Source organism: Schistosoma mansoni, chromosome 2 (genome assembly GCF_000237925.1).
Source record: "Schistosoma mansoni strain Puerto Rico chromosome 2, complete genome".
Classification (NCBI taxonomy): domain Eukaryota; kingdom Metazoa; phylum Platyhelminthes; class Trematoda; order Strigeidida; family Schistosomatidae; genus Schistosoma; species Schistosoma mansoni.
In genome coordinates, this window is record NC_031496.1 from 13892585 (window position 1) to 13915143 (window position 22559).

At 39.0% G+C, this 22559-nt stretch overlaps 1 protein-coding gene across 1 annotated transcript; it reads right to left on the reverse strand.

The window, feature by feature from the left end:
* Positions 1–1395: 1395 nt before the first annotated feature.
* On the reverse strand, positions 1396–21631 carry Smp_049000 (putative arginine/serine rich splicing factor sf4/14). The gene is made up of 10 exons (XM_018795772.1): positions 21617–21631; positions 21428–21562; positions 21297–21388; positions 14688–14876; positions 11255–11337; positions 7114–7327; positions 6359–6456; positions 4599–4753; positions 4340–4469; positions 1396–1680 (listed from the first exon to the last, which is right to left on the reverse strand). The coding sequence occupies exons 2-10, from the start codon at positions 21484–21486 to the stop codon at positions 1654–1656; spliced, it is 1047 nt and encodes a 348-aa protein (XP_018650051.1). The 5' UTR covers positions 21487–21562; positions 21617–21631; the 3' UTR covers positions 1396–1653.
* Positions 21632–22559: the final 928 nt, after the last annotated feature.

Sequence of the window (22559 nt, forward strand, 5' to 3'; positions counted from 1 at the left end):
AAGACGAATCAAAGAAATTTGTTTAACTCAATATGACATGGTAGACACATTCTGTGTAATTGTTATCTAGCTCATACTTAACAAGTTGATCTTCGCCTACAGTTTATTACACTGTACACGAATCAAGCATGAAATACACAACTTCCAACCAATTTTTGGTAAATGTAAAATCGATATTTTGTTTCATTTTGCTTTACCACTAGCACAAAAACCGAATATGTTCAGGTTTCGTGTTTAAATGTTCATTAGTTTGGATTGAAATTTTATATGATAATTCCGATAAACAAATGATTTCCATAAGACTAATTGAATCAGGAAGATTTACAGTATAATATAAAAACTAGTGAATCTGTTTCATTTCAGTATTGTGAATACAGTTCTCTTTAACAAGCATGACAAAACCAAGTTTCCGATTACAGAATCGGTAACTTTTAAACATGAAAAATTAGTTATCCAGGAAAACTCCCCTTTTATTCAACCGAAATCGATTTGTAGTGAATGCTAACACCAGACGTAATAAAAGTCTAATAGCCTATTAGTTTGAAACCGAAAAGTCCATAAATAGTCCGTTTACAGAAAATCACCTATTTGTATAGAAACAGAAAACGTGATTATAATTTATTTTGTGTTCTAGGTTGTTCGGCTGTGATTTTTAGCTTCATGCGAATCATTGAACTAACTTTATTTCAAAATGGTCAACCATAGTAGAAAACAAAACTATTAGGATAATTTTATAAACATAGCATACCATCAACACTAAAAATTACGCATATAAGAACAGCATTTTGCCCGCCACCTTTTGTCTTTTATGCGTTACAAGTCTTCACTTAACTGGTTTCATTTTGTTCATTAGAAATCAAGTATTGGTTAAGTAGGCTTTAACTGGTAATTGGTTGTGTAGATCGTGTATTGTCTACGAAGTCATTAGTGGTCACTTAACAGGTCACTTGTTTGGTATATGCAACAACTTAGCCCAATGATACAACTGTATAAAGAAAACTGAGACACAGTCATAAAAAGTGTGTAAAAGTGCATACACTTGGAACAACAGATGCCAATAACCTTAGTTTATAATGTTGTAAACATAAGAAAACTAGTATTAAATAAACGCTTTGAAAACCTACAGAAATCCATCGAAAAGCTAAGAAAGACCAAGTTGACAGATTATTCCCGAAGTTGTCCACCTGGGACACTTAGTTAAGTGCAATTCGAGAGCTATTGAAACAAAGGTAGTATATACATACGCTAGGTTTGTTTTCTAATTACAATCAACAACTCCATTCACGGTCAGTATCATTAATTGCACCAATTCTGATATTAACTCATCTTTGCAAGAACAAGCCCAAGCAGCAATGATTGGTAAGGGAAAAGCAAAACCAGTTATTGTACACAAAAAAGCATTTATATATTTTATATGGCAGTTGACATTACATATACACATGTAAAAGAAAATCTATGGTTTAAATACACGGTTCCATGAAATTATACAAATCTGCATACTGACAGATAATAAGTAGAAATCTTTATGTAGATAATGATGGTAACAATAATGGTAATATTAGTAATGGTTCCAAATCACAGACTGATCAAGTTTTCTCTCCATTATTTTGTTGTGGAACAAATATGATCAACAGTAATATAGCTTTACCACTATTAATAGTAGTCTCGTCGAGGATTGTTCTAAAATAAATAACAATAATAACATTGAGTACGACATTTTGATTCACTGAAGATAATAATGATTTATACATACTAAAAAAATGAAATACAATGGCAAGCTAGAACCTCACTAAATGTAACCAACAAGCCTTGATCAAAATAGTCGGAATTCAAAAAGGAGAACATCAGGTTGTTCCGCTTTGCGTAAGTTGAGTTACAACATCCTTAAACTCGTTACAATTTAGAGAGCTAAAGATGATATCCCACTGCAGGTGTGATTAAAACAGATCTATCCGAACCGCATGCCATAAATTCTTACATTATTGTAAAGGTGACCAGAAGACTGCATTTTATCATCATCTTTACCTAACAGAACTGTATCGTCTGCATTTTACAAGTCAGCAAGCGAATCTTCTGGTAGGAAATCAAACCCTTAAAAGTCATACGATGAGAGCGTTGTCTCCAGAAAGATGTCACAAAAGGATTTTAGCCATTTCTTATAGACTGGGATGATCAGGGATCAAGACCAATCAGATGGGATCACATCCAGTTCACAGATTCTATCTAAGATCTCCGCTAATCTAACTGCTAAAACTGCCCCCAAATGCCCTGGTACGACCGAGAGTGGGGAGAGTCCGCTCTCTCTCTCTCTCGAAATGCTCTCATATGGCCACGCGTATGTAGCCACTGCCAGGGAAGTCCTACTCACTGCCTTCTCGTGGGGGCGGTGTTGTTTACGAAATTGAGAGGATGAAAAGCCAATGTCCGGCGCTTTAACCGTGTTGGTGGACGCGGAAAGTCCACCTAGGGGAGTTGGAAAACCCTGATTCCAAACCAATGGTGTACATGGGCCATCTTTGGCGCCTTCGTGATGTTAGTCTGGCTGTAAAAGGCCGAATCTACAACGCGTCGGTGAGAGCAGTTTTGCTCTATGCTTGTGAAACCTGGCCTCTCCGAGTTGAGGATGTTAGACGTCTCTCTGTGTTCGATCATCGTTGTCTCCGAAGGATTGCTGACATCCAGTGGCAACACCATGTTAGTAATGCAGAGGTTCGGCATCGTGTGTTCGGGCGCAGAGACGATAATTTAATTGGTGTCACCATCTTGAAACACCGACTTCGGTGGCTTGGACATGCTTTACGAATGTCGTCCCAGAGACTTCCATGTCGTGCATTATTTGCTGACTCTGGGACTGGTTGGAAAAAGCGGAGAGGTGGTCAGTGTATGACATGGTGTCGTGGCATGAAAGAGAGCTGCAAAGGGCTAGCTTCTGTTGGTCCTTTACGACTCCCTGGTTCGGGTCCGAGAGATGGTGCAACACAGTGGCTAGAGACGTTATCAGATATGGCTCAGAATAGAAGCCAGTGGCGATCCTGCTGTAACTTTCTTTTACTTTCTGTTATATCCCCTAGTGAATTATGAATGGTAAATCTGAGGTCTATTTATGGGCAAATGTAATATGCCTATTTCCTATTGTATAGTTGTTAAATAACTGACCTAATCGTATTCGTGTTCCTCTTATCATAACCTTTATTTTGACCTTTGAACTATTATTATTGATTACTTTGCCCCTATCCACAGCCACATTGGCCAATTATTGTACAAATGTTATTTTTCTATTTTTTGGTATAATGTGGTCTGTTTGGTTAGTATATAAACCCAGTATGCTTGTGAATAATGATTCATATTGCCGAGGCTGTTATTTGTGTTCTGGACTCAACTGGCTGGGTTAGGCAGATCGCAAGACCGGTTAGCACTCTAGACTGCTCGTACTACTTTATGTATCATTGCGCCGATCAGTAAAATCCATTACCTCTCTAATTGCACGTTCATATATACTAAGAGGGCACTCATACGTTATAACACTTTCTTCATAAAGAGTGGTTATAACTTTTTTAACTGAGAGAGTTCTTCTGGTTGTACATTCATTTCCCCCCATCATTACTCCTCTCTTTTTTTTCCTTCTTCTATATATACGCATCTTCCCCCTTTCCCCTCCTATTCTCATTATTTTGTGTGGCGCATATGTATCCGGTGCCCTTTGTACCAATATGTATGTGATCAAATAATAATAATAAACCTAATAAGGACAGAAAGGTAAAATTATAAGCCCAAATTCTAGACTAGCACGATTAGTAACAGCATCAGTGTTAATAGGGACCAACCTGCTTAGTACGATAAGACCTAAAGGAACAAGCCTTTCAGCCACTATAGCTCAACTAAGTCATCGCGATAAACAAGTATGACTACCACATTAAGGCAGTAGCTACGACCGGAGTTTTTCTACATCAACCAACTCCGTAAAAGACTCGTGGTTGTTATGACAGAACAAAAGACTCAATAAAAACTCGAGTGAACAGCCGTTGAACAGTTCAGAAGCCGAGACTCGAATCAACAGATAGTAAACAATAGAAACACCAATCAACTGACTGGAAACATATTAAATATTGATTTTCTTGACATTTAACCAAGAACATGTAAAATGTTAGGTATCAAACCTCATACAACTAGTCGAGGATGAAAATGACGACCAATGAGTCTACACATCTGTCTGTTGCATCAGATTTTGAGAAAAAAAGCTACATCTCAGTCCAATAAGAAGACATTAATCGTTAGACATTGGATCACTTTGTACAATGTAGATTTTAAGCTGGAAATAAAGAAAAATCATTACACTTACCAGAGGATTCGGTCGAAACCGATAAGCTAACATCATACGTTTCCTATATGCATCGTACTCATCATCTTCTTTTACTAATTTGGAAGGACGATCAATTCCTAGTCCTACACCATCAACATGGACATTCCCCCTGTGAATAAAATTTTGAAAAATTGAACAAGCAATTAAGTATTTAGACACAAATATTTATCCCTATCCATTTTCAGAAAAAGATATTAAAAAGAACGGATTATGGTAAGTGGTAAAATACTGGACTCACTTATTGACTGGATTAACAATACCTTGACCATCAATGCCAAGTCCTTCACCTTCTTTCCAACCCATCTTCTCTAACATTTGAAAACCAACATTTTCACAAGTTAACTTGAACTGTTTGTATTCAGAAAAATCCGGTTCCCGACCTTCTTTCAATGCCTAGTTGCGAATTAAATAAATTCAAAAAAGTGCCTAATAGTCAACACAAAAATAAGCAATGTCTATAATAAGCGAAAAAAACTTGAAAGAAAACAAACAGGAATATAGTACTTTGAGAGCTATCCAGTCAACATTTATTTATTGAATATGACATAAACTCGAAATTCATTAAATATAGTCAGTACGGATTCAAAGACGGACCTATCCCTAGAGATTTTTAGTTTTGAAGCTTATCAAGATTGAATGTGTTAATGTTAAAGCTCGAACAGTCCGAGAGAGCAACATTCTCTCGCCTTGAAGTGAGAGACTCGTGCTTGGATCGTAACAGGATTTCACACATATGGTTTTTATGCTGGATAATGATATGCTGAGTCGATCCGACATAAGTGAGAGATGGTGAAGATTTGTAGCTCAGGTGAATGATTTTGATGGAGTTTTGTTCTTTGAGCTGGATGATTAGGTCATGGATCTTTCATCGTTATTCTTAACAACATCATCAGCACAAACTTCAGGTGGAAATGAAATGTTCGAATTTCTCCTGTCCTGTAGACAGGACAAGTTGTGAGAGATGTGAACGAGCACACACTGTTCTCCAAGATTTGGCTTTACTTTTGGAGGAAATAAACATGTTGTTGATTGAAAATCTGGTTTTATTTCCCGAGGGAGATAGACATATATTTATGAATGAGTTGCGTATATGTTTTGATTTAGGTTACTCAATAAAATTTCTGGATTTACCTGTTTTTCTCACTCGGATGAAGGATGCGCATACAACACTAACAAACCCATACAACCACAGAGTATGACAGAAACATATTTGTAAATCGAACTCTGTTATGTACAATAATAATTCATAGACGTGAAGAGTAATTGAAACAGAACTGACCTTACCTAGATCACGTTTTGTTCCAGGAATATTAGCATTTAGTGTTGTCGACTTAGCTTTTCATTCTTTTGAAAAACGAATAAACCCACAGGAATTTGTTCAATATGAGGCACGATTTTTTAGTTAAACTTACCAGGAAAGTCACTGCGTTTTATATAAATTCATCGGAAGGAGCTACTGCTATTTCCCTGCTTTTCTTTCTATTAATGACTTTTATTCTGGAATATAAACTGCTTGTGATTGTGTTGAATAAAGAATTGTCTAGCCTGTATAATGGTCCTTTATTTTATGTCGTTAAGTGTGTACCCAATTATGACCTCATTAGTGCATAGCGTATCGACCGAATATCGAGGTTTATTTGTGGTATAATCTAGATCGCCGCTTTTATACCATTATTATACAGTGGCAAACAGAAAATATTCTTATTCTGTCGTTATTTTAACTATTAAACAGTTTATTAAGTGTCGATATATACAGCATGTGTAAAAACTGAAAAGAAAAATAGAATTCTTTAACAGCTGTTTCGATGGCCACGAAGGTGACACCCAAAGTATTTGATTTTGTCAAAGAAGAGAAACAGATTCAACAATTGTTGAATTTCTCCTGTTTTACAAATAGGTCATCATCGTGCTTTTATGATGGTTAATTCCCCCGTAGTGACATGTGCAATAACTGAAGCATATTTTAATACATATGAGAATAATAATTATGCAAATTACTCGGAAAGTTTCCATGAAACGCTCTAATTCATCCGGTGGTAGAAAGTCCCCAATATGATGCTTTCCGTGACCCATTTCAGTTAATTTTTGAGCCCATTCTGTAAATTAAATAAAGATGTGAGAAACAAGTAGTGTGGATAAATGAATAAACAAATCACAAAAATCCACACAAAATGTCACAAAAGTGGAATGTGCATAAAAGGCTAAAAACATCCTATCAAAGGAACCTTATGATTTAAAACAAAAAATAATCTAAATAAAATATACACTAGATTAATCATATTTCGAAGTCTGTGGGAGCAACATGAATATTTGCAGAAAGATATACAGTTTGTGTATTGTTGGCTTGTCATAGAATGAAAGATGAACAGGTTACCGGATTTTACTCATTACTTATCTTACTTCGTGATATATTTCTCTCTAATACGTTTGCTTAGAAGTTTGTTGACTCAATTGTTACCTGGTAATGAGCACAAAATTAAGCAAATTCTTGAGATAAACTATTCGACGTTGATCTTCACTCATTTCCCTATAATCCTTATTATCCACTACCTCTATGTATATTCATAGCAGCACTGATTGTTTCACTAATCAGATCCATAGTTGTATTATATTTCGTAACGGAAATCCACTTCATCTAGGTTACTATTTGTACACTAAGTGCCTACCATTCTAAGGCTTACAAAGTAGATCCAAACGATAAATCTCATCTAAAAGAAACTGAACATCCACTGAGAGTACAGAAAAAAGATTACCTCGGGTTGCCTCCATCTCCGCTTGTCTTAATTTATGCTCCCATGTTCCGTTTTCACAGTCCTCATCGGAATCATACTCATATTTGATAACTAAACCATCCTTTGTAATTTTTGTTTTATTTCCATAATTTACACCCTTAATTCGATTCATAAGTTCTTCCTCTTTAGACTTTGATCGTTTTTGTGCTAAAATAAACTCTTGCATAGCTTGAAGCTGAGGAAATGACAACGTATAAAGATTTGATTTTAATTTGATTGAAAATTACTAATCAAATCAAAAAGAATTATTGGAATAAAGTATTTGGCAACTGATGAGATTTTTGGTTATTTTTTTTAAAAAATCATCAAAGACAGAAATGAATAGTTAATTTATCTAGTTATGTTACTTCTTACCATTATACTCAAAATTTCATCACATCAAATTCAATCACCCGGTTATTTATTTATTTAAACACATAAATATTGGTACAAGGAAGCACCAGATAAATATGCGCCTCACAAATCTCATTCGATTTGTGTGAGGGCTGTGATACTGCCCAGGTGCCCAGACTGAAGCAGGTGGTTTTCTTAGGGGACCACACCCGGAGCCTTTGACCTAAAGGTCTAGTCCACAAGGCAGTGGAGCATCGTAAGGAGATGTAGTCCCATGGTAGCCGGTGACCAACAGTTGGTTCATACGCCATTCGTTCCTTCAGGATACTGCAGCCCATGTGCACCATTGGTTTGGAATCAGGGTTTTCCAACTCCCCTAGGTGGATCCTCCACATCCACCAACCCGGTTAAAGCGCCGGACATTCGCTTTTCGTCCTCTCACTTTTGTGAACAACACACCCCGTTAAAATGGTGAACGATGCATAATTGAGTGAGATTATAATAGATAATATATCTAATTGAGATATCTTTCAATTTACAGACGATCAAATGTAAGATAGCACGAAAACGAGTAGGCACTAGAGGACTATAGATGGTTATGTTGTCAGTCGACTGTACTAGTAAGTTAGTCAACTATACGCAACGTAGAACTAAGGCTAGTAGGTGAAACCATTAATTTTTTAACAAACGATGGTCCTGAAGGCTACAAGATAAAACATGTTAAATTTGATTTGTAACTCATATTTGATTGTTTAGAATATATATTGCTGTGACAGAAAGAATGTATTTGATTTGTAGGAATAGAAAGATAGGTTCATTCATAGTACCTAAATAAAAGGCTGATATTTTAGTACCAGTAGTTTGAAATAAGTCAAGTAAGAGAACATTTCATAGGAAATTTCTATAATCCCTCCTAGTGAACAAGTAACAGTGACCCTTTTCTTCAACTGTGACCACATAAACGTCAAGTTTTACGGAGTATCAATTTTAGGACGAAGAAAAAGACGCCATTGATCTTGAATCAAAGTTGAATACAAATAGGAGAGATAATAATTAATCACCGTTCGAAAAATGAATAAGGGATTACTGGTGTTGATTGTGAAAGGATATGGTTAAACTATGATCTAGAGCAGACGATAAAACCAATGTACTACAAAGCTTCGCTACGAACCAGCAAAAGAATATTTCGCATTAAAGACGCAGGACACAAAACCAAGGGTCTAATCCAAGACGCTCAAAAAGCTCTCCTTCTTGCAAGTATTTTCAGCAAAAAAGGCGTGTGATCTGCGTACTATGAAGCGTTAATACAAAAGACCGACGACTGCAATGCATGTATTCGCTATTTCACCTTTATTGCTAAGTATTTATATATGTTTATTAACCAGAACTTGATACATTTTATATTTTCCGACTTCTGTCATTACTCACATGAAAGGTTGTTGAGATTGTTAAATTTCGTAGTTTTACTTCTCTCGTTAATTAATTTTGTCTTTGGTGCAAATAGTGTCTATCTATCCATCGGATAGTAGGTACACAACATTCTGGATTGTGTTACTTTTCAGTTGTGAAGTATGGCTTTCGAAAAAGACGAATGAGAGATTTAAGGTCAACAAGAACCAATCAACATTGAGGTGTACAGGACAAGCTGTGAACCACATATGGAGAAATTCAAACACTTCACTTCTACCCAAAGTTTGTGATGATGTCGTTTAGAATAACGATGAAAGCTCCACGACCGAACCATCCCGCTCAAAGAACAAAACTCCATCAAAATTATCCACCTGAGCTACAAATATCCACCATCTCATAGAGTACTTTGTAAAGTACTTGAATAAATTAGATATACCGAACCCCTAAAAGCATCGAAGAATAAACAGACCTCCATATATATGGTACTTCACCAACAATACAATACAATTATCTGGGTAGCAGCTATTGATAAACAAGGAGGATCTGGTTCCGATGTGATGGCACGAATTGAGAAAGCAAGGGTAGCATTACTACAATTGGAGAATATCTCAAACTCTAAACAACCGTCACACTAGACTAAAGTCGGAATTTTTAACAGAAACATTAAAAACGTTCTGTTGTACGGAGCTGGAAATTAGAGAACCGCTACAACTATCACCCAGAAAATACAGGTATTGATAAAGTTAGTTACCCAAAATACTCCAAATCTGTTGGCTAGAGACCATCAACAGTAACTCACTGTGCCAGAGAGCATATCAGTTGCTAGTTAAGGAGGAAACCAGAAAACATTATTTTATTATTTATTTATTTAAACACATAAATATTGGTACAAGGAAGCACCAGATACATATGCGCCATACAAATCTCATTCGATTTGCTTGAGGGCTGTGATACTGCCCAGGTGCCCGAACCGAAGCAGGTGGTTTTCTTAGGGGGCCACACCCCGAGCCTTTGAACGAAAGGTCTGATCCACAAGGCAGTGGAGCATCGTGAGGAGATGCAGTCCCATGGTAGCCGTTGACCAGCAGCAGGTTCATTCGCCATTCGTTCCATCAGGATACTGGAGCCCATGTGCACCATTGGTTTGGAATCAGGGTTTTCCAACTCCCCTCCGTGTCCACCAACCCGGTTAAAGCGCCGGACATTCGCCTTTCGTCCTCTCACTTTCGTAAACAACACCCCCGCCACGAGAAGGCAGTGAGTAGGACTTCCCTGGCAGAGGCTATATATTCGCTGGCCATGTGAGAGCATTTCGAGAGGGAGAGTGGGAACTGGACAGGACAGCATATGAAAACCGTTGAACTACGCCACAACGCAAGCTCGAACTTGTAATCTACAGGGCATGTGGAAAAGTTATACCAAAAAATTTGATATGCTTGATGCTAATACGAGTTCACCTCAGTCGGTAAACGGAACAAAGGTCAAAGACACAGTGGCACGATAGACTATTCTAATCCATTGTCCCCGACCCCGCTAACTAGAGTGAGAAGTCCAATTTGGAAGTGGGGAAGGTATATTCTGTAAGAAGCCAGAAGCACAAGCAATCGCAACAGGAAAAATTAAACGTATATATGCAGCATAAAATTGTACTTAGGAAGCGTTACAAAATAGCATACTAAAAGATATGACGGACCAATAGCGTTTAAGATTTTCCAAAAGTGCGCTTTTGGTGCGAAAACAAAGAAATTCAAACTTTCAAAATATAATTACAAAAATAAGTCATTTACCAAGTGAGTTCTGGGGATCTAACATACCCAACAAAAATACATGGCGCCGGGAATCGGAAATGGACATCAAGACAATGGAATAGCACTTGCTAACAACTAGGAAGGAGAGCTCAGGATAGAGACGATTCGAGACCCCTTATCGATGGCCTAAGACCCATGAAGGATAGTTTATGCAAGATCATAGTCTCCCTGGTACAGTTTGACAAGTGTAGGAAATTGATCAGTCAGAAACGAAAGGAAGACAACTTTTTGGTTATGATTGTTGAACAGTCCTCAAAACAAGTTGAAATTAGACGATCTCTATCGATGATAGTGAAGGTTGTTATTAATATCATAGAATTTCGTGAAATCAAGGAACATGAAATTTGAAGTAACTTCGGTGCAAAATACTATACCGTTTAAAATGTAAAGTCACTCATTGAAAGGAAAACCACTAAGTTATATTATTTGAGGATAAATTAAGTTGCGGGTTTACCAACACCATAAACCTTAATAAAAACAGCTTTGACCATCAAAAATAATACATTATATCTTAGAGAACTGATACAAACATGCTGCAGTTGACAACGTACTTCCTTTTGATAACGTATCTGTTCAGCTTGCTCGGGTGTAAGTACAACACCACCAGTGAACTGATTTGGATTTGAAGTAGTTCCTAAAATTAGCAAGCACATTGTATCAGTAAATAGATAAAACACCAATCCAGAGACAAAAGTCAAGCATCTTAGTCTATTTACCAAGCAAATTTTAAAAACTTTTACATGAAATCGAAATAAAGGAATTTCCAGGTAAATTTACTTTTCCTTTGCTTGATTGGTTGACTCTCAGAATCATGGAAGTTAAAAGTATTTCCATCTAGTAGTTAGGTGAGCGATTAACGCTAACCATTGGTGGATTCGTTTATCGAACACATCTTACACTCCTCCCGAAAAGCCCATCACGTCCATTGTCCTGAGTCGTCAGAGTTAAAAACTGGCTTCTCCAAGTAAGCGCAGGTTTCATACATCTCAGACGATTTCCTTAGTTGCCATCCTCAACTTCGCCGTGCGGACCCATCCGTCAGGGCCATAGCCTCCTTGTTCGACAGTGCCTTTAGGCCATAGACTCTTACTTACTTCAATGTTCTTAACGAGTACTATGTTGCATGGTTGTAATTTTTTTTCATATGTTCAACTATTTATCCCTCGCTTGAACGGTAGGCAGATATTCTTGTATTCGTTTATCCCAAAACACAGTAGTTAACCTCTGTGCTTCCTCCGATATTCTATTACATACTAAATTTCTGTTGGCGAATGCTGCTTCGAATGATAATCTTTTATAAATCAACAACTTATTCGGACTAAGAGCTTCCAGGGTGCCAAAGTTATCTGTCATCTTGACGCATCTCCATTCGTTTGGTGTAGATAACTCATGTATAGTTGCTAACCTAGGACTCACAAACCTTTAAGTCGCACTTTTTATACAGTGAAGCACGATTAACGAATCCGTTCAATAAATGACTGAGAAAATGGAGATATTAGACTGTTCTTCTACATGCTTCCCAATCTTAGCAGATAATACGCAGACCGTTAGCTCCATTCCAGGTGTCGTAACAAGATTCAGGGAAATGATCCTGGACTTAGCCAGTTCAACTGTAGTGCGTCTGACTTCAGATCAGGGAGCTGCGTGTTCAAATCGCGTCGGGCTCAGTGATTTTGCTCCCCCAAACATCCTAGTACGAACGAGGGTCAGGAAAGTCTACTCTCCCTCTCGAAATGCTCTCACATGGCCGCGCGTATGTAGCCACTGCCAGGGAAGTCCTACTCACTGCCTTCTCGTCGGAGCGGCGTTGTTTACGAAATTGAGAGGACGAAAAGCGAATGTCCGACTCTTTAACCGGGTTGGTGGACGCGGAAATTCCACCTAGGGGAGTTGGAAAACCCTTATTCCAAACCAATGGTACACATGGGCTCCGGTATCCCAAGGGATTTAATGGCGTATGAATCAATCGTTGATCATCGGCTACCATGAGACTGCATCTCCTCACGATGCTCCACTGCCTTGTGGATCAGAGCTTTAGGTCAAAGGCTCCGGATGTGGCCCCCTAAGGAAACCACCTGCTTCGGTTTGGGCACCTGGGCAGTATCACAGCCCTCACACAAATCAAATGAGATTTGTGTGGCACACATATATCTGGTGCCTCCCTATACCAATGTTTGTGTCTAAATAATACATAATAATAACAGCAGAAATGAGCAGTTACTTCGACCAGAAGCACTTTCATAAAGAATAGATGTAATAACACCATATGCAAGCTCGGCAACGTCAATGAAACAATGAACTTAAGCAGATAATCGTCCAAACTTTGGTTCTAAACATCTTAGTATTAGGGCACTCAACCCTTTTATATGCCTACAAATACTCCACTTCATTTGGCAATCCATGGGTAGCTCTCTACGTTCAAGTCTAGTTTCTGTAGACAGGTAACTTGTAAGATCACTTCGGCTGACAATATTATTGAAGCTACAAACCCAACTGGATCAAAAATAGATGCCACATACGACAAAGTAATTCTTCTGGTTGATTTCTATGAGATGCATGACCATCGAAACATAATTGTCATATCCTGGTGAAGACAAAAGTACGGGTAACTCCTACGACCTATGAATGGACTATCATATATATATTCTTTTTGTTTAACTATTGAGTAGTTAGATTGTGTATATCTATATTCATCTTATTATAAGCTTCATTTTGACTTATTGATTATTATTATTATACGAATTACTGTTCCTAAATTATATTCAGTTTATTGATTATTGTCTCCCACGTTCACAGCCACATTTAGCTTGGTCTTCTACAAATATTATTTTCTATTTTATGGTGTGATGCGGTCTGTTTGTCTGGTATATAAACCGAGTATGCTTGAAATAAATGATCCGCATAGCATAAGCTGTAACTGGTGTTTTGGACTCAATTGGAAGGGCTAGGCGGACAAGGGACCAATGAGGACGCTAGACTACTCATACTGGTCGAACGTCATTGAATTAACACAGTGTTAAGATAAAGTGTTAAGACAAGTCGCATTCCGATTGGTGGATAAATCACGTGATAAAAAGCCGGATATAAAATCATAACGAATTAGATACGGCCTTCTTATTTTATAGTCATAACAATAATTCCTCAGTTCAGACGTTTCACTCTATTCCCAGTGTTCGTTTACTCGCTTTATTGGACTCACAAGTGGAAGCGTTCCCTTCAATACGGTCTTTCTCTGGAATGAACTTCAACACTGTTACTAGTCCATTTAGCTAAATTAAATCCTCCTACACCTAAAATCTTTTTGAAATGTGGATATATCAATTAGGTTTTTTCTATAGCCTCCACAATTATCAATAAATCGTCTACATAAAACTGTTCCTTGGCTTCTTGCGTAATACAGTTGAGGAACTTATCTTGATTATCAGAAGTCGTTTTCTGCAAAGCAAACGTAGCACACAATGGCGATGAGGTTGCTCTGAACAGATGGACTTTCATCCTATAGACCTCTAGTTCCTTTCTAAGTCCCATCCTGACCACCACAAATACCTAGGAGCGTTTCGATCGCGTAGCGGAACTACTACTTGGTGACACATGGCCGTAATGTCCGCCGTAAAACTTATTGGTCATCGCCGAAACCTGGTGAAGATATCTAATAAGTTATGGACTAAGTCAGGTCCAGAATAAAGATTCTTGGGTCAAAGACGTCCCGGCATACTGAGCTGTACAATAGAACACAATGCTTAACTTGTTGGGCCTTTTGAGGTGGAAGACAGGGTGATGAGGAAGATACCAAATTCGATCATCGATTTGGTCATCCTTTACCTTTTTAGCATAACCCCGTCCTACATGCCGAGTCAGTGCTGACATAATCTTGAAGCAACTTCGCATCCCGACTAAGTCGACTTTCCGCTAATTTGTTATCAAACAGTTCATGTTCATATTGCTAGAAACAAAACTAAAGAAATATAAGTTTGATAAAGTTACCTTGAGTTTTTGCAGCGGCTGCGGCAGCTTTTGCTAGTGCAATTGCAGAAGCCAAAGACCCATCTGGGAAATCTTTTACTAATCCATTTATGTTAGGTTCATTGGCTTTTTCGTCCCATCTGGAGCGACGCCTTTTGGTAGGGATGAATTCATCATTTTCCGACTTGCAAATATCTGGAGTTTCGGATTCTAAGACAAAAATGTGTTATTGAACATGAAGTCCTAAATAAATTATTACTAAGCACTAATTGCTAACAACACATCTGAATCAAATGCTTTAAAACACATCTTACATTCAACCACATCTGGAAGTCAATGAAAACCCATCACCTAAATTTGATGACAGTAATAACCCATTGTTTTTCACAATCTTGCAAACGATATACAACCCTAGTGTGAGACTTATGACATCCGAGAAACGTGTATCACTTCGAAAACATAGCTAAGACAAAAAACTCGTTTTATAACTGCTTAGATCCTCAAACAGTGCAGCGGTTAAATAACAGTTCCCACACTTTTAATGACACTTTTAAGCTCGACTAAGTATTCGTATCGTTATTCTATATAAGAGAGAATCTAGGATGTCATGTGGAACAGCAGATACAAGCATAGTCATCGTGAAAGACAGTGAATGGTCATGGTGGGAAAAACCAATTTATTATTTTATGCAAAATTACACAGTGCTTTCGGAAAATATGAAACATAAACATTAAATACATCATTGCACATCTTTAGTTGTCCTGTGCATACTCCTTCATTCTTCCTATTCGGTTGTTATTCCAATTTCACTGTTACTCTTTCTTTTCTATTTATTTCACTCTTCTGGCAGACATTCCACTTCTGATTGCTGCTACATATTACTTATATCTGTTAGCTGGTTTAAGCAGCACACACCACACCTATCAGTGATTTCATTTGCACAGATTTTGCGCTGCTGGTTTAAATCAGATTGCAGAGACCAGATCTTTTAGTAATATTTTTTTACTTACCTCACTAAATGCCATTAAACCCATCAAATATTAGTATTACTGGTGAATGTTAAGTCGTGTTTATAGCAGCTACAAGGATAGTATTAAACAACTAGTTAGTCTAAAGCTTGATATTACAGTAAAAGCAGAGTGTCTAACTCTTACGTATTCTTATCTTATATAATCTTCAAACGAAGTACGTATTCATAGTATACTGAAGTTTGATGAAGACGCTGACAAAATCCAGTCTTTCGACTGCCCTAAGCAACATTCCAGGGAAGTTTTGGATGCGATTCTCTCCTTTCAAATGCAAACCATTCCTTCAGGACTGGGCTGCGCCAGTCCCTAAACTAATGATAGGGAATGAAGTAGTTAAGCGCGCCAACCGCCACACTTACCTTGAACTTTCCACTAGTGAGTTGACGAAATCACGGGACGATTCAAAAAACTCAGCTGGTCTTTGGCAAATCACGTCTCTTGTAGCGTAGGTGAGATGTCCGTCTTCCAACAAGCGGATGAGTTTACTGAGCAACTTTACAGGTGTGAAACATGGTCATTAGGAATAGAGGATATTCGTAGATTACCATTATTCGATGACAAGAGTCTTTGAGATATAACCCTAATACTTTGAGACCACAGAATGAACAATGCTGAAAATAGGAACAGGGCACTTGGCAAAGATGACATATTGGTTTATGAGGTCGTGGGTCCTCATCAACTGGTGGTTAGGACACACTATGCATACCTAACCAGTGCCTACCTTGACGAGTGACGTTCACTGGTGCAGAAGTAGGTTGGAAGAACGCCAGAGGCGGTTAAACCAAGATGTGGCACCAGGCTACGAAGTCACTGAAAACTGGGTTGAACCATGTAGACAAGTGTATATCATCTGGTTGGGGGTCCACACGACTATATTAACAAGTGGTTAGACTTTTCGTGACATGGATCAGAAATGTTCAAAATGACGTAGGTGCATTCAGTTTTTGCCTTTCTGATAACCTGAGTCCCATAATCTCCTTACACCTTTCTGTTCTTTTTTAATGCCTAATCGTTTATACTACTACTGGTACTGCTTCTACTTTACTACTCCGGAATTTGACTTAAGTTTATCTCCGTATTGTAGTATGACAATTTGGACCGGACATGTCAGGTTCTATACTGTACACGACCGAGTGATACAAGGATTAAAATATTGAAAAAAAATTAAATACAAAAATAAAAGCGTGGATAAGAAATAACTTATTTCCAAATGATATCTAAAATGATTTACTTTCGGGTGTTATTACTTCAAATGGTTGCTATTTTCTTCACAAACTACTTCGACAAAATCTGACCATAATGAACCTAAACTTTATGCAGTTTCAACTTTGATGCATGATATGCTAATAATAAACGGTTCCGCACAATATAGTTTGATCTGTTTAACTTATTCTACTCTATGCTGGCTCCACCTAATCAGTTCTCTAAGCAAACAGTGTCCCCACATGCTTGAACGATATCTAAGCATTCGGACATTTGGTTTTTCGATAATACAACCACATTTCTGATATTATTGTCTGGTCAAACGTGGTTGGTTCAGTTTTGTGTAGTGTTGATCTGTTCACCTGGCCGATACTTTAGACAAATTGGTGAAAAAATTATAACATTTTCCTACGTTTCTTCTTAGGCAACCTCACTATGACTGAATAGTGAACAAAGTCAGATTACCGTCTACCCCAAACTCTGGACTCGATTTGAGGGCGAACATTTGAACAATGCAGAAAGACAAACCGGAGAGTACAAATTGATCACTTTATACCAGTGAACGAACTCTAATGAAATTGAAATCGAGGAGACAGGACTAACAGGAAAAGAGTCATCGGTATCACAGATTTTAATTCTGAAATAAAAACACCATTCTTTAGAATAATACTATGCATTTTAAAAACTATCAGTGGGTGAAGTTTTTTACATTCCGGTCCCTTTTCAAAGCACTAATCAAAGTTTTGACAATGTATAAACCCAAGGACAAATAGCTTTGTATTTTGACGTGTATAGTCCCGATTGTTTGCAATATATCTGGATTCCACTAATGTCATAAAATACTTTGATAGTCTTATTCACTATGATAAGAAGTTACGATTGCACAACGTCGATGCTTGCATATTTCTGCGAGCTTCACTTCCTGAACCTATAAACTGGATTCTCGATACAACGAAATAGTTTAGTCTCCGCATAAGTTAATTTAAATTTACAACCTGCACTAGTCCCGACCGTAGCTGCTACCTTGACGTGGTGGTCGGTTTTGCCTATCGTGATGACCCAACCGAGCTATATTGGCTGGAGCATATATACCTGTAAGTTTTACCATGCCAGACAGGTCGATTGGAGAATGGTAAGACCAGAAGCAGCAACTCAAGGTCTGAGGGCGAAGTCGTACTGCTGACTGCAGAGAGGTTGACAGCAGTGAGATGTTTCCCTCGGATGCAACGATGATACCGTCTCACAAAGAAGGAACTGGCTAGAAAAGGTCGACCCTAAAAATGTCACACCTCACCTTACTTCATGGATTTCCGTCTCCAGCGGTAAGGCCCTTTGAAGAACGGAGCTAACATGCCGAAAATCCCCCACGAAGAGGCCGTGCGCAACCGGTCTTAAGCAGTTGTCCCTTGGGCTCTGCAGTCACACTCCCAGATTGTTAAGACCAACATTAATCCAACTTCCTTTTCAGGTCCCTCAAGAAATACCCTTCCACGGTGTGGGCAGCCGGGAAGTGATGTCAGCCCTCATACCCGTAACAACACACGAGACCAAGTCGGTCACATTCAAATCCTTCCTATACCTCCTAATAACTCTCCTATCTCCACGACTAATCCTTCTCAAGTCCTTTTATCACCTCGCACCTCTAGAGCAGACAATTCGAGTACGCGGAACGTTATTCCTGGTCTCCTGAAGCCACGCTCTAAACTACATGTAGGAACTTTTAACGTCCGAACATTGTGCCGAATAGGACAACAGGCTTCCTTAGCTCGGACTCTAGAATCTTGCACCATCGATGTGTGCTGCGTCTCCGAAACGCTCATGCAGGATCCGAGTAGCGTCATTCATTTGACCTCACCATGTCAAAATAAAGAACCGACTCGATTCACGCTCCGTGTGTCTGGAAGCCCTGATGCTGCTTCCCGTGGCCTCGCTGGACTGGATCCCAGTAGACAGTCGTCTGTGCGTTGTCCGACTAAACGAAACAGTAAGAACTTGGAAATATAGGGACACTCGTCGTTGCCTCTTCATCGTCTCTGCCTGCTCTCCCACTGACTGCAGCTCGGATGATGTAAAAGATGTGTTTTACAGAAAGCTTTCTGACCCTCTCCGAAAAGCTAGGCGCTCTGATGTAGTAATAGTGGCTGGTGACTTTAATGCTCAAGTGGGTAAACTAAGCGAAAGGGAAAGACACCTGGGTGGATCTTATGGTTTCAGGGCTAAAAGAACAGATAATGACGACCGTCTGTTGCAGCTATGCTCAGATAACCGCCTGTTTCTTGCAAATACTAACTTTAAAAACAAGGAAAAACATCTTTTGACATGGCGACCCCCGAATTTGTCCCAGCGTTGGACTCAAATAGATCACATCGCTATCAGCCACCGATGGAGAGGCCCGATAGAAGACTGTCGCTCATTCTGGAGCACATGCTTAGGTTCAGATCATGCTCTAGTGCGAGCACGTATCTGTCTGCGTCTATTTAGTGAAGACGATGACAAAATTCAGTTTTCTGACCACCGTAAACAACAATTCAGGCATGTTCGGGACGCGATTCTCTCCCTTGAAATGCAAAATGTTACTTCAGGATTGGGTTGCATCGGCACCTGAACTAATGATAGGGAGTGAAGTAGTTGAGCGTATTGACCGCCTCATTATCATCAGCCCTTGTGGTCTGGTGTGTGACGAGATCTCAGCACGGATACAGAAGGCTCGTCTACCTTTCGCCAACTTGCGTCATTCATGGTGTAGGCGAGATATCCATCTGCCAACCAAAAGACGAGTTTGTTTATTTATTTCTTTAAACAAATATTGGTACAAAGGGGCACCAGATATATGTGTGCCACACAAATCTCATTTGATTTGTGTGAGGGCTGTGATACTGCCCAGGTGCCCAAACCGAAGCAGGTGGTTTCCTTAGGGGGCCACATCCGGAGCCTTTGACCTAAAGCTCTGATCCACAAGGCAGTGGAGCATCGTGAGGAGATGCAGTCTCATGGTAGCCGATGATCAACGATTGATTCATACGCCATTAAATCCCTTGGGATACCGGAGCCCATGTGTACCATTGGTTTGGAATAAGGGTTTTCCAACTCCCCTAGGTGGAATTTCCGCGTCCACCAACCCGGTTAAAGCGCCGGATATTCGCTTTTCGTCCTCTCAATTTCGTAAACAACGCCGCTCCGACGAGAAGGCAGTGAGTAGGACTTCCCTGGCAGTGACTATATACGCGTGGCCATGTGAGAGGGAGGGTGGCCCCTCCTCACTCTCGGCCGTACCAGGGCATTTGGGGGCCGGTAAGAGTAGAGGATATTCATAGGCTACTAGTACTCAACCATAGGTGTCTTCGAAGCATTGCTCGAATATCCTGGGACCACCGAGTAATCAGTGCAGTTGTTAGGAAACGGGTACTAGGTAAGGATGGCAAATCGATTGATGAAGTGGTGAAACTTTATCGGTTGAGATGTCTGAGATACGTGTTACGTATGCTCAATCACCGACTGAACTGATGTGCAATGTTTTATGGTGTAGGAGTAGGTTGGAAGAAAACTAGGGGCGGCCAGACCAAAACGTGGCACAAATCCATGAAGTCATTGACATGTGGACTGAGCCATGTTGGCAGGTGTAGACTACCTGGTTGGGATCCGCGAGATGATAACAACCGATGGTTAGAGACCTTGAATGACATGGCTCAAAATCGTTTGCAGTGGCGAAGGTGCATCCACTCTTTGTGTTCTCCCAAATTCTAATCTTCTGAATTCTTCATATCCCTGTCTCTTTTCTATTTCCAAGCTTATTTCACTGGATTATACTCCTTGAATAATATCTTCAAACCCTAATCTTCCTGATTACTGCTTACACTCTTACTACTTCTACCACTATGAGATTTGAATCGACAACTGCATCTCTGTGCTAATGTGGTATGGCAACTCGAAGTGGTGTACGTTCGTACGAAGTTCTACATTGTGACTGACTGACCTGCACTTTTTTTATTAGTAAAAGGTAAAAGATTTATCCGCAAATGAGGAGACACCAGAGTTAGTTTCCTGTGAATGACCTGTCTTTTATACATGAACTATACAAGCAATTGGCTAGCTTGCCGTATCGGGCCCCTAAGAACCAGTTTCAAACCTAGTCTATTTTGTTATGAGCGGTTGATATCACTGAACCTCATACGGTGCAGTCTTGAGCCGCGTACGTCAACCCGTACTTCGAGAGGTACATAATTGAGTAAACTACAAAGCCACAACTATGGAGTGACTTAAAATATAACATTGATAAAAACTTTGCACCTATGAATTTTAATGACATTTATGGATTCTATAATACAGCTCGCGAGTGTACAGGCCCACCGGCTGTGTATCATGACGAAGATAAACCATAATATGGTAAACACAAACTTACTGGCTAAACTACCGAGTGTCTTTTGTTTACGAACATCAGCCAATCTTTTTCTAAAAAATTTGTATTCATTAGTCTCTGGAAGGGTCAGGAACCTAGGAGAACACGAGTTAGGATCACGAAAATTAACGTACCAATACTGTATGCTATCCTCAAACTTCTTTATTTCTGCTTCGCAGAGACTGTGGGACATACCAGAAACACGTAGGACCAACGATTCGATTGCCACCAAAACCTTGGAATCATCGGGAATAACTGGAAATATGGCACTTAGAATTCCATTCATAGAATCGAGAGATAAAAATTTCACAAAAAGCAACTACCTGTTTCACTCTCCGTTTTGCATTGTTTGCTAAAACAAACAGTTTACTAGTGTAGTATAAGATACCTTTCAAATTCATACGTATTTTCTACCTTTACTACCTAAACAGAAGAATGGACAGAAAATATGAAGCTACATTTGGAATAACAGGCTTCTCAATAGATACTCTTTCTTGTTCAGCTGGAGGAATAAGACATAACTATTTGATAACTACCTTGCATCTGCTTGAACAATTCCATAAAACTCCCATCGTTCTTGAATGGGATTTTCGACATCTTCATGTAACGCCCAATTAGTAATTAGGTCGTAAATCTAATCGACTCATCAAAACAAACAGACGAAGTAGAAGGAGCTCTCACTCACCTAGCTTCTATGTTCAGCTTCAATTGATGACTGTTGAATCACAGTAAAAACATGTGTCAAGAAATCTTACAACAGGAACAGATCTATTATGCAACCAACGTTTATACTACTGGATACAGAACCAAAAGGTTGCAGTTGAATGTCACGAACAAATGTTGCTACTGCATGTGGTTCATACAAGAGTGGTGGATTTCTGAGAGTAAGGGAGCCGCAGGGGCGCCTGTAGACTGAACAGGAACAAGGACGTTCTAAATTGAGCGAGCCGTATCACTTGTCAGTCAACGCATCACTAGATAAAATACCAAAGAATAGAGAGCGAACGACAAGGGATTAGAATTCTGTGGTGTTTGTAAGAACCAATTATCCCTTGGTATTAGATGTGTGACTGATTTTAAATTCTAAATACAATGCGCTCGTTTCCGCTCACATAGTTCTGTCTGAATCAGATGCGTTATCTCACAGATTCCTACTTCGTATGGTTTAGGAAGAAACTCTGCAAAACATGTAATCATATGTCTTCATGCTTCGCAGAATATAACCTCGATCAAACGTTATGCAATTAAAGGTACTAAGAAAACTAA

Coding starts and splice junctions, on each gene's coding strand:
- Smp_049000 (XM_018795772.1), bottom strand. CDS start 21,486: ATGTCCCACAGTCTCTGCGAAGCAGAAATAAAGAAGTTTGAGGATAGC. Junction 11,338..14,687: donor AGCCGCTGCAAAAACTCAAG/GTAACTTTATCA, acceptor TGCTAATTTTAG/GAACTACTTCAAATCCAAAT. Junction 1,681..4,339: donor GGTTTCGACCGAATCCTCTG/GTAAGTGTAATG, acceptor TATTTATTTTAG/AACAATCCTCGACGAGACTA.